The following is an 11,575-nucleotide window of genomic DNA, read 5'->3' as shown; positions in this document are numbered from 1 at the left end:
TACTCAAAGCATCGTTTTAACTTTCATAAACAGTCCTGTTGTTCTTACTATTTGTATTTTTTATATGTCTTGATTTTTTTCATTTTATAGCTGACTTTATAATAACTTATAATAACTTTATAATAAATAAAATAATTATGAAACACCTCAAAGAAACTGGACTATTGTGGAGACTGTAATGGTCTAAAAACAACGAAGAGGGCGGTAATGCACCACGGATGATGCGCGGAAATACACGAAGAAGACGAAACAGGAAGAAGAATAGCAAAACAATTGAAAATTAGCATCGCTTCGCTTAAAAACGACATCAAAATGCTGAAAGAATTAGTAAAAGAGCGCCTAATGGTTGCAGCTGACGAAATATTGGAACTGTTTGAAAGAATGATAAGGTCGTATGAAGAGGAACTTTGTCGAACAAGAGAGGAGAAGGATCGATATCGACAACAACTGGAAGCTGTTTGCAAGACTCAAACTGTGCTACACATAGAAAGTATGTATTTACATTATACTTTTGACACATCTCAGTTACTGTATGAGCATATGAGCATATGAGCATATTAAAGCTAATGTCTAATAACAATCCAGTCGATCTGGGGTTAGCAATTAAGTTGAGACAGATATTTGCAAGCCAAAAGATAAAAGATAAAATTTATAAAATAATACAATAAATTAACTAAATAAAGTAATTAGTTTTCAGACTTAAATGCTTAATTGCGCTTGATTTAAATAAAAAAACACGACTCTCAGGCCCCACTTTGGGAATAAAAAATTAAAAAACAATTTATTTTCAGGCTTGAATGCTTAAATTGCATTTTTTAAACTGTACAGCAGGCAAATTAAAAAAAAACTTTTAAGCCACACTTTGGAAATTAAAAATAAAATTAATAAAAGAATACAATAAATTAACTAAATAAAGTAATTAATTTAAAGGCTTCAATGCTTAAATTGGGCTTTTTAAACTGTGCAGCAGGCAAATAAAAAAACGACTCCTAGGCCACACTTTGGTAATTAAAAATAAAATAAATTAACTAAATAAAGTAACAGAAGAAAATGTTGTTTGTGTTGCTTGTGTCTTGCAGATCTCCAGAATCTTGGTCATCACCAAGAATATGAATGGTCCTCCAATTTGAAGCAGGAGGATCCACAGCCTCCCCACATTAAAGAGGAAGAAGATGAAGAACTCTGGACCACTCAGGAGGAAGAGTGTCTTTTCGGGCTGGAGGAGACTCATCTCACCAGGTTGCCACTAACCGTTGTCCGTGTGGAGACTGCATGCCATGAAGACAATTCAACCGAGTCCTCACAGCTTCATCACAGACCTGACAGAGGATCACGATCAGATAACGACACATCATCACACTCGGCTGATGCTAAGACCGAGGACGACACCCAAGAACCTTTGAGCAGCGATGCAGACCCTGAATGCGACATGAGGACTCAAACTGACTTCAAACACTCTAAAAAACCTTTTAGTTGTTCAGTTTGTGGGAAAAGATTCTCTGAAAAATCACACATCATAACACACATGAGGACTCATACGGGAGAAAAACCTTTTAGTTGTTCGGTTTGCCCTCAGCGGTTCTCTCAAATGTCACACGTTTTATCACACATGCGGACACACACAGGAAAAAAACCCTTCGGTTGTTATGTTTGCGGGAGAAGGTTCTCTGAAAAATCAAATATGGTTTCACACCTAAGAACGCACACTGGTGAAAAACCTTTTCGTTGTTCAGTCTGTGACAAAACATTTTCTCAAAGGGTACATATGATAAAACACATGAGAACGCACACTGGAGAAAAACCCTATATTTGTTCGGTTTGTGATAAGAGATTCACTCAGAATTCAACGATGGTCAAACACATGAGAACGCACACCGGAGAAAAGCCGTATATATGTTCAATTTGTCAGAAAAGATTCACTCAAAAGGTAACTATGGTAAAACACATGCGGACGCACACCGGGGAAAAACCATATATCTGTTCAATTTGTGACAAAAGATTCTGTCAGAATGTCACTATGGTAAAACACATGAGAACGCACACTGGAGAATAATAATATTAATAAAATAACTATTAAAATATAAATAAAAAACTATTATACCTCTTTATATACAGCCAAGTGTCATATAGAGCCATGTTGTGTGTCAAATTGCTTAATAAACTTAATACAATATATTAAAAAAATAAAATGTTTCTGGACTATAGTGGAAAATGTAATTATGAAAAGAAGCGGAAGAGGGCGCTAGTGCAACCATGGAGGATGCCAACCGCCATTAAAGCAAACGAAGAAGAAGCGCAAGCAACAGACAACAAAAAACGGAACAATTACCCCTGTTAGCTAAAAGACCACATCAAAATGTTAAAAGAGTTGGTAAAAGAGCGACTCATGGCGGCGGCTGACGAAATATTCGAACTTTTTGAAAGAGCGATAGCGTCGTACGAGGAGGAACTTTGTCGAACAAGAGAGGGCGAGAAGCGACATCGACGACATCCGGAAACTGTTTGCCAGACTCGAAGTGAGCTACGAATTGAAGGTATCTTTACATGCTAGCGCTAGCATTCTAATTTAGACACGTATTCTTAACACATGGTTTAAATATTTGTGCAACGTTAGTAGTCACCCCAATGCTATAGGTGGCGCTCTACCACTAGCATCAGTTTGTGTTGCATTCAAGTGCACACAATAATAACTACAAGATCATTGGACAAGATCATTTGTGGGTGAGTGTGAATGGTTGTTTGTCTATATGTTCCCTGCGATTGGATGGCGACCAGTCCAGGGTGTACCCCACCCCAAAGACAGCTGGAATAGGTTCTAGCATATCCCCACGACCCTAGTGAGGGAAAGTGGATGGATGGATATGTTATTGGACGCAGGAACGCTTGGGGGGGGCAAAAAGCCAAAGAACTTGAATGAGAAGGCTCAGAGACTAGATGGGGTACACACTAGTCAGACTAGATAGGACAGCTCTAGTCTAGTTCATGTTCAAAGACAATGTCGGACACACATCTGTCAGACTAGGTAGGACAGTTCTAGTTTAGTTCATGCTCAAAGGCTAGGAAGGAGACACACATCAGTCAGACTAGATAGGACAGCTCTAGTCTAGTTCATGCTCAAAGACTTGGTGGGACATACCCCAGTCAGACTAGATAGGACAGCTCTAGTCTAGTTCATGTTCAAAGACTAGGTAGGAGCCACACCAGTCAAACTAGATAGGACAGTATGAACTGATAAAACCTGTTCAAAGACTAGGTAGGACACATGCCAGTCAGGCTAGATAGGACAGCTCTAGTCTAGTTCATGCTCAAAGACTAGGTAGGACATACACCGGTCAGACTAGAAAGGACAGCTCTAGTCTAGTTCATGCTCAAAGATGAGGAGGGACACACATCAATCAGACTAGGTAGGACAGAACTAGTTTAGTTCATGCTCGTCAGACTCGATAGGACAGCTCTAGTTTAGTTCATGCTCAGAGGCCAGGAAGGAGACACACATCAGTCAGACTAGGTAGGACAGCTTTAGTCTCGTTCATGTTCAAAGACTAGGTAGGACACACACCAGTCACACTAGATAGAACAGCATGAACTGATGAAGCCTGTTCAAAGACTAGGTAGGACACATGCCAGTCAGGCTAGGTAGGACAGCTCTCGTCTAGTTCATGCTCAAAGACTAGGTAGGACAGCTCTAGTCTATTTCATGCTCAAAGACGAGGTGAAACACACATCAGTCAGACTAGGTAGGACATACCCCAGTCAGACTAGGTAGGACAGCTCTAGTCTAGTTCATGTTCAAAGACAAGGTAGGACATACACCAGTCAGACTAGAAAGGACGGCTCTAGTCTAGTTCATGGTCAATGACTAGGTAGGACATACACCGGTCAGACTAGATAGGACAGCTCTAGTCTAATTCATTTTCAAAGACTAGGTAGGACACACACCAGTAAGACTAGGTAGGACTGCTCTGGTCTAGTTCATGCTCAAAGACTAGATAGGACACACACCAGTCACACTAGATAGGACAGCATGAACCGATGAAGCCTGCTCACAGACTAGGTAGGACACACACACACACACACACTAATCAGACTAGATAATGCTCAAAGCGTCGGTGGGACACACGAGCTAGAGCTAGCTAGAGCTGTCCTATCTAGTATGAAAAGCGTCCATTGCATTGTAATGGTCATTAGTCATTTGTCCACCAGATGGCACTGTAGAAAACTGAATGAGCAAAGTTAATGGCAAGAAATGGAAAGTGATTATGATTGAAGTTTGGTCTTGCAGACGTCCAGAAGCCGTTTGATCATCAAGAAGAACGTCCCCCTCAGCTGCAGACGGTGAGGTCCACTTTGAAGCAGGAAGCTCCGCAGCCGCCCCACATTAAAGAGGAAGAGGAGGAACGCTGGACCACTCAGAAGGGTCTTCAATACCCGGAGGAGACTAATCCTGATCCTGATCTCACCAAGTTGCCACAGACAGTTGTCTCTGTGAAGACTGACGACCATGAAGAGAAACCACCTTCACTGCTCCATCTCGGTCCAAATGAGAACAACAACAGCAGCAGCTTAACTCAACACATGACAACAGAAGCTGACTGGGACCATTATGGAGCATCACAAGCAGATAACGACCACACAATGTCTCAATGCTCTGCCGAAGAACCTTTGAGCAGCGACGCAGACTGTGAAGGTGCTATGAGGACTCGAACTGACAACAAACACCCTGAATGTTCTACAAAGAAGACAGGGAAAAAAAGCTTTTCCCATAAGAACACAAGGCCGCACGCAGAAGAGAAACCTTTTAGTTGCTCAATTTGCGGCAAAACATTCTTGGAGGCGTCAACTATGCTCACACACCTGACGACACACACTGGAGAGAAACCATTTTCTTGTTCATTTTGCGTGAAAACATTCTCCCGACGGAACATTTTAGCAGCACACATGCGGACGCACACCGGAGAAAAACCTTTTAGTTGCTCGGTTTGTGCTCAAACGTTCGCCCAGAAGGTAAATATGACAACACATATGAGGAGACACACTGGAGAAAAACCATTTACATGTTCAGTGTGCGATAAAAGGTTCACTCATAAGGTGACCATGGTAAAACACATGAGAACACACACAGGAGAAAAACCGTACGTTTGCTCCGTTTGTGATAAAGGGTTCACTACCAAGACAAATATGCTCACACACTTGAGAAATCATGCAGGAGAAAATCATTGATTGACAATTCCTTTGAATAAAATGTCTCTGGGCGGCACGGCGGTCTGGTGGTTAGTGCGCAGACCTCACAGCTAGGACACCAGGGTTCGGTCCCCGCCCTCGGCCATCTCTGTGTGGAGTTTGCATGTTCTCCCTGTGCATGCGTGGGTTTTCTCCGGGTACTCCGGTTTCCTCCCACAATCCAAAAACATGCTAGGTTAATTGGCGACTCCAAATTGTCCATAGGTATGAATGTGAGTGTGAATGGTTGTTTGTCTATATGTGCCCTGTGATTGGCTGGCGACCAGTCCAGGGTGTACCCCGCCTCTCACCCGAAGACAGCTGGGATAGGCTCCAGCACCCCCCGCGACCCTCGTGAGGAAAAAGCGGTAGAAAATGAATGAATGAATGAATGAAAATGTCTCTTGTCGCACACACTCATAAACACACAAAGAAAAATTACAAAAATAATGGCATAATATGAGGAAAAAATGACTTCATTTTAATTAAATAAAAGTTGAAATATAAAATTTTGACGTTATTTGTAATATTGTAAAAAAACAAAACAATGAATATTGTTGTAATAATTTAAGTTGTGGAAAGAATATTAAAATAAAGTCAGAAAATGTACAATATTTGGAAAAACAGCAAAAATAAAATTAATAAAACTCTGACTATACGACTTTTATTATAACATTTATGATAAAAGTTGTACATTTATGAGAAGTCATAAAAGTCCCCCCTTCTCATAGCTGTCTTAGGCAATGCCTGCTGTGGCGCAGTATAAAAATAATCAGAGATTTTGAAAATAAAGTTGAAAATTTACAAGTAAAAACTCTGATTTATGAGAATAAATTTATTGATAATAAAAGTCGTAGATTTGCGAGGATAAAGTCATAAAAGTCCCCCCTTGTCATAGCTGTCTCAGGCAATTCTGGCTGTTGCACAGTATTAAAATATGAAATTGAGAAAATAAAGTCGTAAATTTACAAGTAAAAAAGATTTATGAGAACAAAGTTAGAAATTTATGATAAAAGTCATAGATTTGAAAAAGAATAAAGTCGTAAAAGTCCCCCCCTTGTCATAGCTGTCTCAGGTAATTCCTGCTCTCGCACAGTATAAATATAATTAAGATTTCGAAAATAAAGTCGTAAATTTACGAGTAAAAACTCAGATTTATGAGAATAAAATCTTAAATTTATGATAATAAAAGTCGTAAATTTGCGAGAATAAAGTCGTAAAAGTCCCCTCTTGTCATAGCTGTTTCAGGCAATTCCTGCTGTTGCACAGTATAAAAATTATCCTAGATTTCAAAAATAAAGTTGTAAATTTACAAGTAAAAAGTCAGATTTATGAGAATAAAGTCGGAAATGTATGATAATAAAAGTCGTAGATTTGCGAGAATAAAGTCGTAATAGTCCCCTCTTGTCATAGCTATCTCAGACAATTCCTGCTGTTGCACAGTATAAAAATTATCTAAGATTTCAAAAATAAAGTCGTAAATTTACAAGTAAAAAGTCAGATTTATGAGAGTAAAATCTGAAATTTATGATAATAAAAGTCGTAGATTTGCGAGAATAAAGTCATAATTTAAGTCGTAAATTTACGAGTAATGGAAATTTATGATAATAAAAGTCGTAATAGTCCCCTCTTGTCATAGCTGTTTCAGGCAATTCCTGCTGTTGCACAGTATAAAAATATGAGATTTAAAAAAAATGTTCTAAGTTTACGAGTAAAAACCCCAATTTATGAAAATTAAGTCGGAAATGATTGATAATAAAAGTCGTAGATTTGCGATAATAAAGTCGTAATAGTCCCCATTTGTCATAGTTATCTCAGGCAATTCCTGCTGTCACACAGTATAAAAATAATCTAAGATTTTGAAAATAAAGTCATAAATTTACGAGTAAAAACTCAGATTTATGAGAATAAAGTCGGAAATTATTGATAATAAAAGCCGTAGATTTGCGAGAATAAAGTCCCCATTTGTCATAGCTGTCTCAGGCAAATACTACTGTAACTGTGTATTTTCAAAATCTTGTAAATGTACGACAGTTTCAACAAAGTTGTATAATAAAACAGAAAGTCAAGTATTAATCATGAAACAACACAAGCAGACTATACTATGGTGGAGAATGTAATAGCCCCAAAACAACAGAGGGGGCGCTAATGCACCAGACAGGATTACCGACCGCTGTTCCACAACACACAAAGAAGTGCCAATTGTGAGCCGGAAGAAGGGTGGAAATTAGCAACGCTTTGTCCGAAAAACGATATGAAAATGTTGAAAGAGTTGGTAAAGGAGCGACTTATGGCGGCAGCTGACGAAATATTCCAACTTTTTGAAAAAGCGATATCTTCGTACGAGGAGGAACTTTGTCGGACAAGAGAGGAAAAGGAGCGACTTTGTCAACAAATGAGCAACAATGTTGGCCAGACTCGAACTGTGCTACACTTTGAAGGTTTGTTTATTTCTATATTTTCACTATGCTAAAGCTAACATTTAATGATAATTTAGTAGATTATGATTTAGCACATCATAATTATATTAGAACGTGATTGTGATGGAAGTCTGCTTTGTTTGTGTCCTGCAGACGTCCAGAAGATGACGTCTCATCGCCTCCACGTTAAAGAGGAAGAGGACAAACTGTGGACCAATCAGGAAGGAGAGTGTCTTCTAAGGCTGGAGGAGACCGATCTCACCAAGTTACCACTGACGGTTGTTTATGTGAAGCCTGAAAACAAACCGCTTGAGTCCTCACAGCTTCATCCATCGGAATCTGATGGGAATCACAACCTCTTAGCCCCAGGATCGAACAACGACGACACCCAAGAACCGTCAAGTAGCGATGCTAACTCTGAAATTGATTTGAGGGCTCAACTTAACAACAAAGACTCAGAATGTTCGAAAAATGAAACAGAAAAAAAACGTTTAGTGTGCTTGGTTTGCGGCGAAAGCTTTCCCAACAACAGCGCTTTGACACGACACGCGAGAACCCACACAGGAGAAAAACCTTTCCGCTGTTCCGTTTGCGGTAAAACATTCTCCCAGAAGTCGCATATGGTGAAACACACCAGGACGCACACAGGAGAAAAACCGTTCAGTTGTTCGGTTTGCCGTCAGAGGTTCTCTCAGAAGTCGAACATCATATCACATATGCGGACTCACACGGGAGAGAAACCTTTCGTTTGTTCGGTTTGTGGGAGGAGATTCTCCGAAAAGTCGAATATCGTCACACACATGAGGACACACACTGGAGAAAAACCGTTTTCTTGCTCCCTTTGCGGTAAAACATTTGCTGAGAGGGTGTCTATGACCAAACACATGAGAACGCACACTGGTGAGAAACCGTACGTTTGTTCCATTTGTGATAAAAGTTTCACTCAGAAGGTAAACATGACAACACACATGAAAACACACAGCGGAGAAAAACCCTATACTTGCTCCGTTTGCGATAGAAGATTCAGCAATAAGGTGAATATGGTAAAACATGAGAACACACACAGGAGATAACTCCATTGAGTGAGGTTACATGTAGTGGAAGTGGTTTCTGATTGCACACAATTCACTTCATACTGTGTGCTTAATAAAACGACTATATATAATTTTTTATTTTAAGGTCTTCGGACTTGAATTTGGTCATCTTGGATGATGGACAGCCTGCATTTTAATCAATTTACCACAAATAAAGCCCATTTTTTCCATCTACCCAGTAATACAGTACAGTAGAATAATGCAGAATAATTCAGATGTCTTCCACTAGATGGCAGAAGGTTGTTGTGAGGTTTTTGTTTGGTGTGCCATGACGTGTTTGTAATGTAATCTATGTGCCTCGACTCAATATACAGAATATATTTTAAGAAGTGCATCTCAGTTTTGTGACATGCGAGTTAAAAATGGTATGAATTTTAGTCTTTGCCTCCAAAATTTCAGCTTTCTTAATCGTAATTTTTCTTCCTGTAATATTAGGCTTTACAGTCATATATTACGACTTTTTTCCCTCCCCAACCTAATTTTCCAAACATTACAACTTTGTTTTTCCTTTCTATAATTTTTGTTTTTACTCTATACTACTAAAATTACATTTTTCTCAGATTTCGAGTTAATTTTATTAAAAGGACGGCTATTATTATTTTCAACTTTCTTATAATTTCCCCCCATAATTATTTTACTACCATGTTTTGACATACTTAGCCATTTCTGCATTTAGTTTTTCATATTACATCTTATTTCTTTAATATTTCAACTTATATTCATTGTTCTCATAAAATGTACGACTTTTTAGTGTTTACAATATTTTCCTGTTAATATTTTTTTACTATTTAAATTACCAATTTCCCCATTTTTTGTTTTATAATATATGCAGTAGTGTGAAAGTTTTTTTTGCATGTTCGTCACACCTAATTGTTTCAATATAACTGAATACAAAATGCAGTTTTTAAATGAAACTTTATATGTGGGGAGAAAAAAAAGCAAAATCTACATGGCCTTATGTGGAAAAAGTGATTGCCTTCCAAATTAAATCATATTTTAACGAGCTTGGAAAAGGTTATAAAGCTATTTCTAAAGCTTTGGGACTCCAGCAAACCACAGAGAGAGCCATTATCCACAAATGCTGAAAAAAATGTTACTGTTGAACCTTCTCAGGAGGTGCCGGCTACCCAAAATGACACCAAGACCACTGCGACGACTCATTCAAGAGGTCACAAAAGACCCCACAACATCCAAAGAATTGCATTACTTTCATTTAAAATTCATTTTGTGTTCAGTTCTGTTGCCATTGACTAACATCTAAATTCTAGTCCTGAGAGTAGCCCCCTGCAAAACAAACTGACAAAAAAAAGACAAAGTATTCCTTTCCTGATCCTTTATTGGAGCCTGTGCATATTTATGCGTCAGCGATGGTCACCTCAACCTCCACACCAGGTTCGATGCTGATGGAAGTAATCTGCTTGACAATTTCAGATGGGCTGTGCAGATCGATCAGGCGTTTGTGGATCCTCATCTGGAAGCGATCCCAGGTTTTGGATCCTTCACCACAGGGGGTCTTTCTGGTGGTGATACGCAGGGTCTGAAAAGGACAGGATAAGATTCATTGACATGAACGTCCAATGCAACGGTGACATGCAAATAATTTTGACATTGAGTGTAAATTTGATATTGCATGTTTTTTTGCACAAAAAATGCACAAGTGCGTACCTTGGTTGGCATGCGGACGGGTCCTTTCACCTTCAGGTTCTTCTCCTTTGCCCCACGGATCAAGTCAGCACAAACTGAGGACGGAGAAAAAAAATAACAGTCCAAAAAGCATAACCACCAATCTTTTTACAATGTACATTGCCATAATAGCTCAGAATAGCGTATTTCACACATCAGGGTTAGTCAGTGAAACTGGTTCTCCTCATCGCTGGGGACTGCGCTCGGACTAAGCTAATATGCTAACCTTTCTCCAGAGACTTGACGTTGCGGCTGGTGAGGGTGATGCGGATGCGGTGAATGGTCACCTCCGTCTCGACGGGTGCCTTCCCTGTGTCCTTGAAAGCCTGCATGCCGGCGAATAAGCAGTATAAGTACACATCCAGAAGTGTCAACAATACTTCAATTGCGCAAGCTAGCTTACTAGCATACAATAAAATAGCGGGGACAATTTTCAATGAAAGTGATCACAACTCCATGTATAATGTGGATACATTATGTCAAGCCAATTTCCTATAAGTGCACTAATACTAATATATTTAGGAGAGCCATACAATATCAACTTTCGCGCTCTACGAAACTAAGTGTACTTATCGTAGCAACAGTAGGCAAGTGCGTGTAAGAGAAACGACAGCCAAAATATATCCACTGAACCCAGGAAAGGGTAAAAATATTACACACAAAACATGAATTCAATAGATATTACTTGATAGACTTATAATGTGTATGAATTAAGTTGTTAAACGTGCGCAAATTAGTTTTATTTTTAAGTGTCAGCGAACTTGTTTCAAGCTAGCTACGGCGGCTAAGGTATGCTAGGCTACAGCCGAAAATGCTACTATTTAAGTTCTATTCCCCTTTTTCTTACAGAGCGTATCGTCTTATAAACACGTTTATATAAAGGCAACAGTTTTGAAATGGAAACATACCATTATGAATAATTCCTGACCGACTTATTCGGGAGAAATGCAAACGAACAGCGGTGAGCCAGGAACCAACAACGTGGTTAGCTTGTCATGAAAGAGGGCGAGCACGGGCCTGTTGCCTGGTTATAAACTGCTCATCCGGGTTCTTTCACGTTTCTTCCTTGTGGCCTTAATGTGAAATGACAGCGACATCAAGCGGTAAAACATGTCCATTACATCTGACAATGAGCATTTTTGTTACTTTTTTCTTTGG

At 39.2% G+C, this 11,575-nt stretch overlaps 4 protein-coding genes and 1 non-coding gene across 5 annotated transcripts; 3 read left to right on the top strand and 2 right to left on the bottom strand.

Annotated features, from left to right (window-relative positions):
• The first annotated feature begins 222 nt into the window (after positions 1–222).
• On the top strand, positions 223–2,149 carry LOC131108506 (zinc finger protein OZF-like). The gene is made up of 2 exons (XM_058059496.1): positions 223–490; positions 1,080–2,149. Exons 1-2 carry the CDS (start codon positions 313–315, stop codon positions 2,051–2,053), a joined length of 1,152 nt encoding a protein of 383 aa, XP_057915479.1. The 5' UTR covers positions 223–312; the 3' UTR covers positions 2,054–2,149.
• A 119-nt stretch (positions 2,150–2,268) lies between these two features.
• On the top strand, positions 2,269–6,126 carry LOC131108507 (zinc finger protein 135-like). The gene is made up of 2 exons (XM_058059497.1): positions 2,269–2,534; positions 4,283–6,126. The coding sequence occupies exons 1-2, from the start codon at positions 2,357–2,359 to the stop codon at positions 5,218–5,220; spliced, it is 1,116 nt and encodes a 371-aa protein (XP_057915480.1). The 5' UTR covers positions 2,269–2,356; the 3' UTR covers positions 5,221–6,126.
• Positions 6,127–7,427: 1,301 nt separating this feature from the next.
• Positions 7,428–8,908, top strand: LOC131108508 (zinc finger protein 771-like). Its single transcript, XM_058059498.1, has 2 exons — positions 7,428–7,661; positions 7,794–8,908. Exons 1-2 carry the CDS (start codon positions 7,475–7,477, stop codon positions 8,711–8,713), a joined length of 1,107 nt encoding a protein of 368 aa, XP_057915481.1. The 5' UTR covers positions 7,428–7,474; the 3' UTR covers positions 8,714–8,908.
• Positions 8,909–10,052: 1,144 nt separating this feature from the next.
• On the bottom strand, positions 10,053–11,488 carry rps20 (ribosomal protein S20). The gene is made up of 4 exons (XM_058059504.1): positions 11,326–11,488; positions 10,644–10,743; positions 10,400–10,473; positions 10,053–10,271 (listed from the first exon to the last, which is right to left on the bottom strand). The coding sequence occupies exons 1-4, from the start codon at positions 11,326–11,328 to the stop codon at positions 10,089–10,091; spliced, it is 360 nt and encodes a 119-aa protein (XP_057915487.1). The 5' UTR covers positions 11,329–11,488; the 3' UTR covers positions 10,053–10,088.
• On the bottom strand, positions 10,544–10,610 carry LOC131109235 (small nucleolar RNA U54). Its single transcript, XR_009120715.1, has one exon. It is a non-coding gene; the product is annotated as a small nucleolar RNA U54 (small nucleolar RNA).
• Positions 11,489–11,575: the final 87 nt, after the last annotated feature.

The sequence above is a fragment of the Doryrhamphus excisus genome, chromosome 21 (genome assembly GCF_030265055.1).
Source record: "Doryrhamphus excisus isolate RoL2022-K1 chromosome 21, RoL_Dexc_1.0, whole genome shotgun sequence".
In the NCBI taxonomy this organism is placed as follows: domain Eukaryota; kingdom Metazoa; phylum Chordata; class Actinopteri; order Syngnathiformes; family Syngnathidae; genus Doryrhamphus; species Doryrhamphus excisus.
Note: the sequence above shows the minus strand (reverse complement) of the source record. Positions and strands in the feature narration are given on the sequence as shown.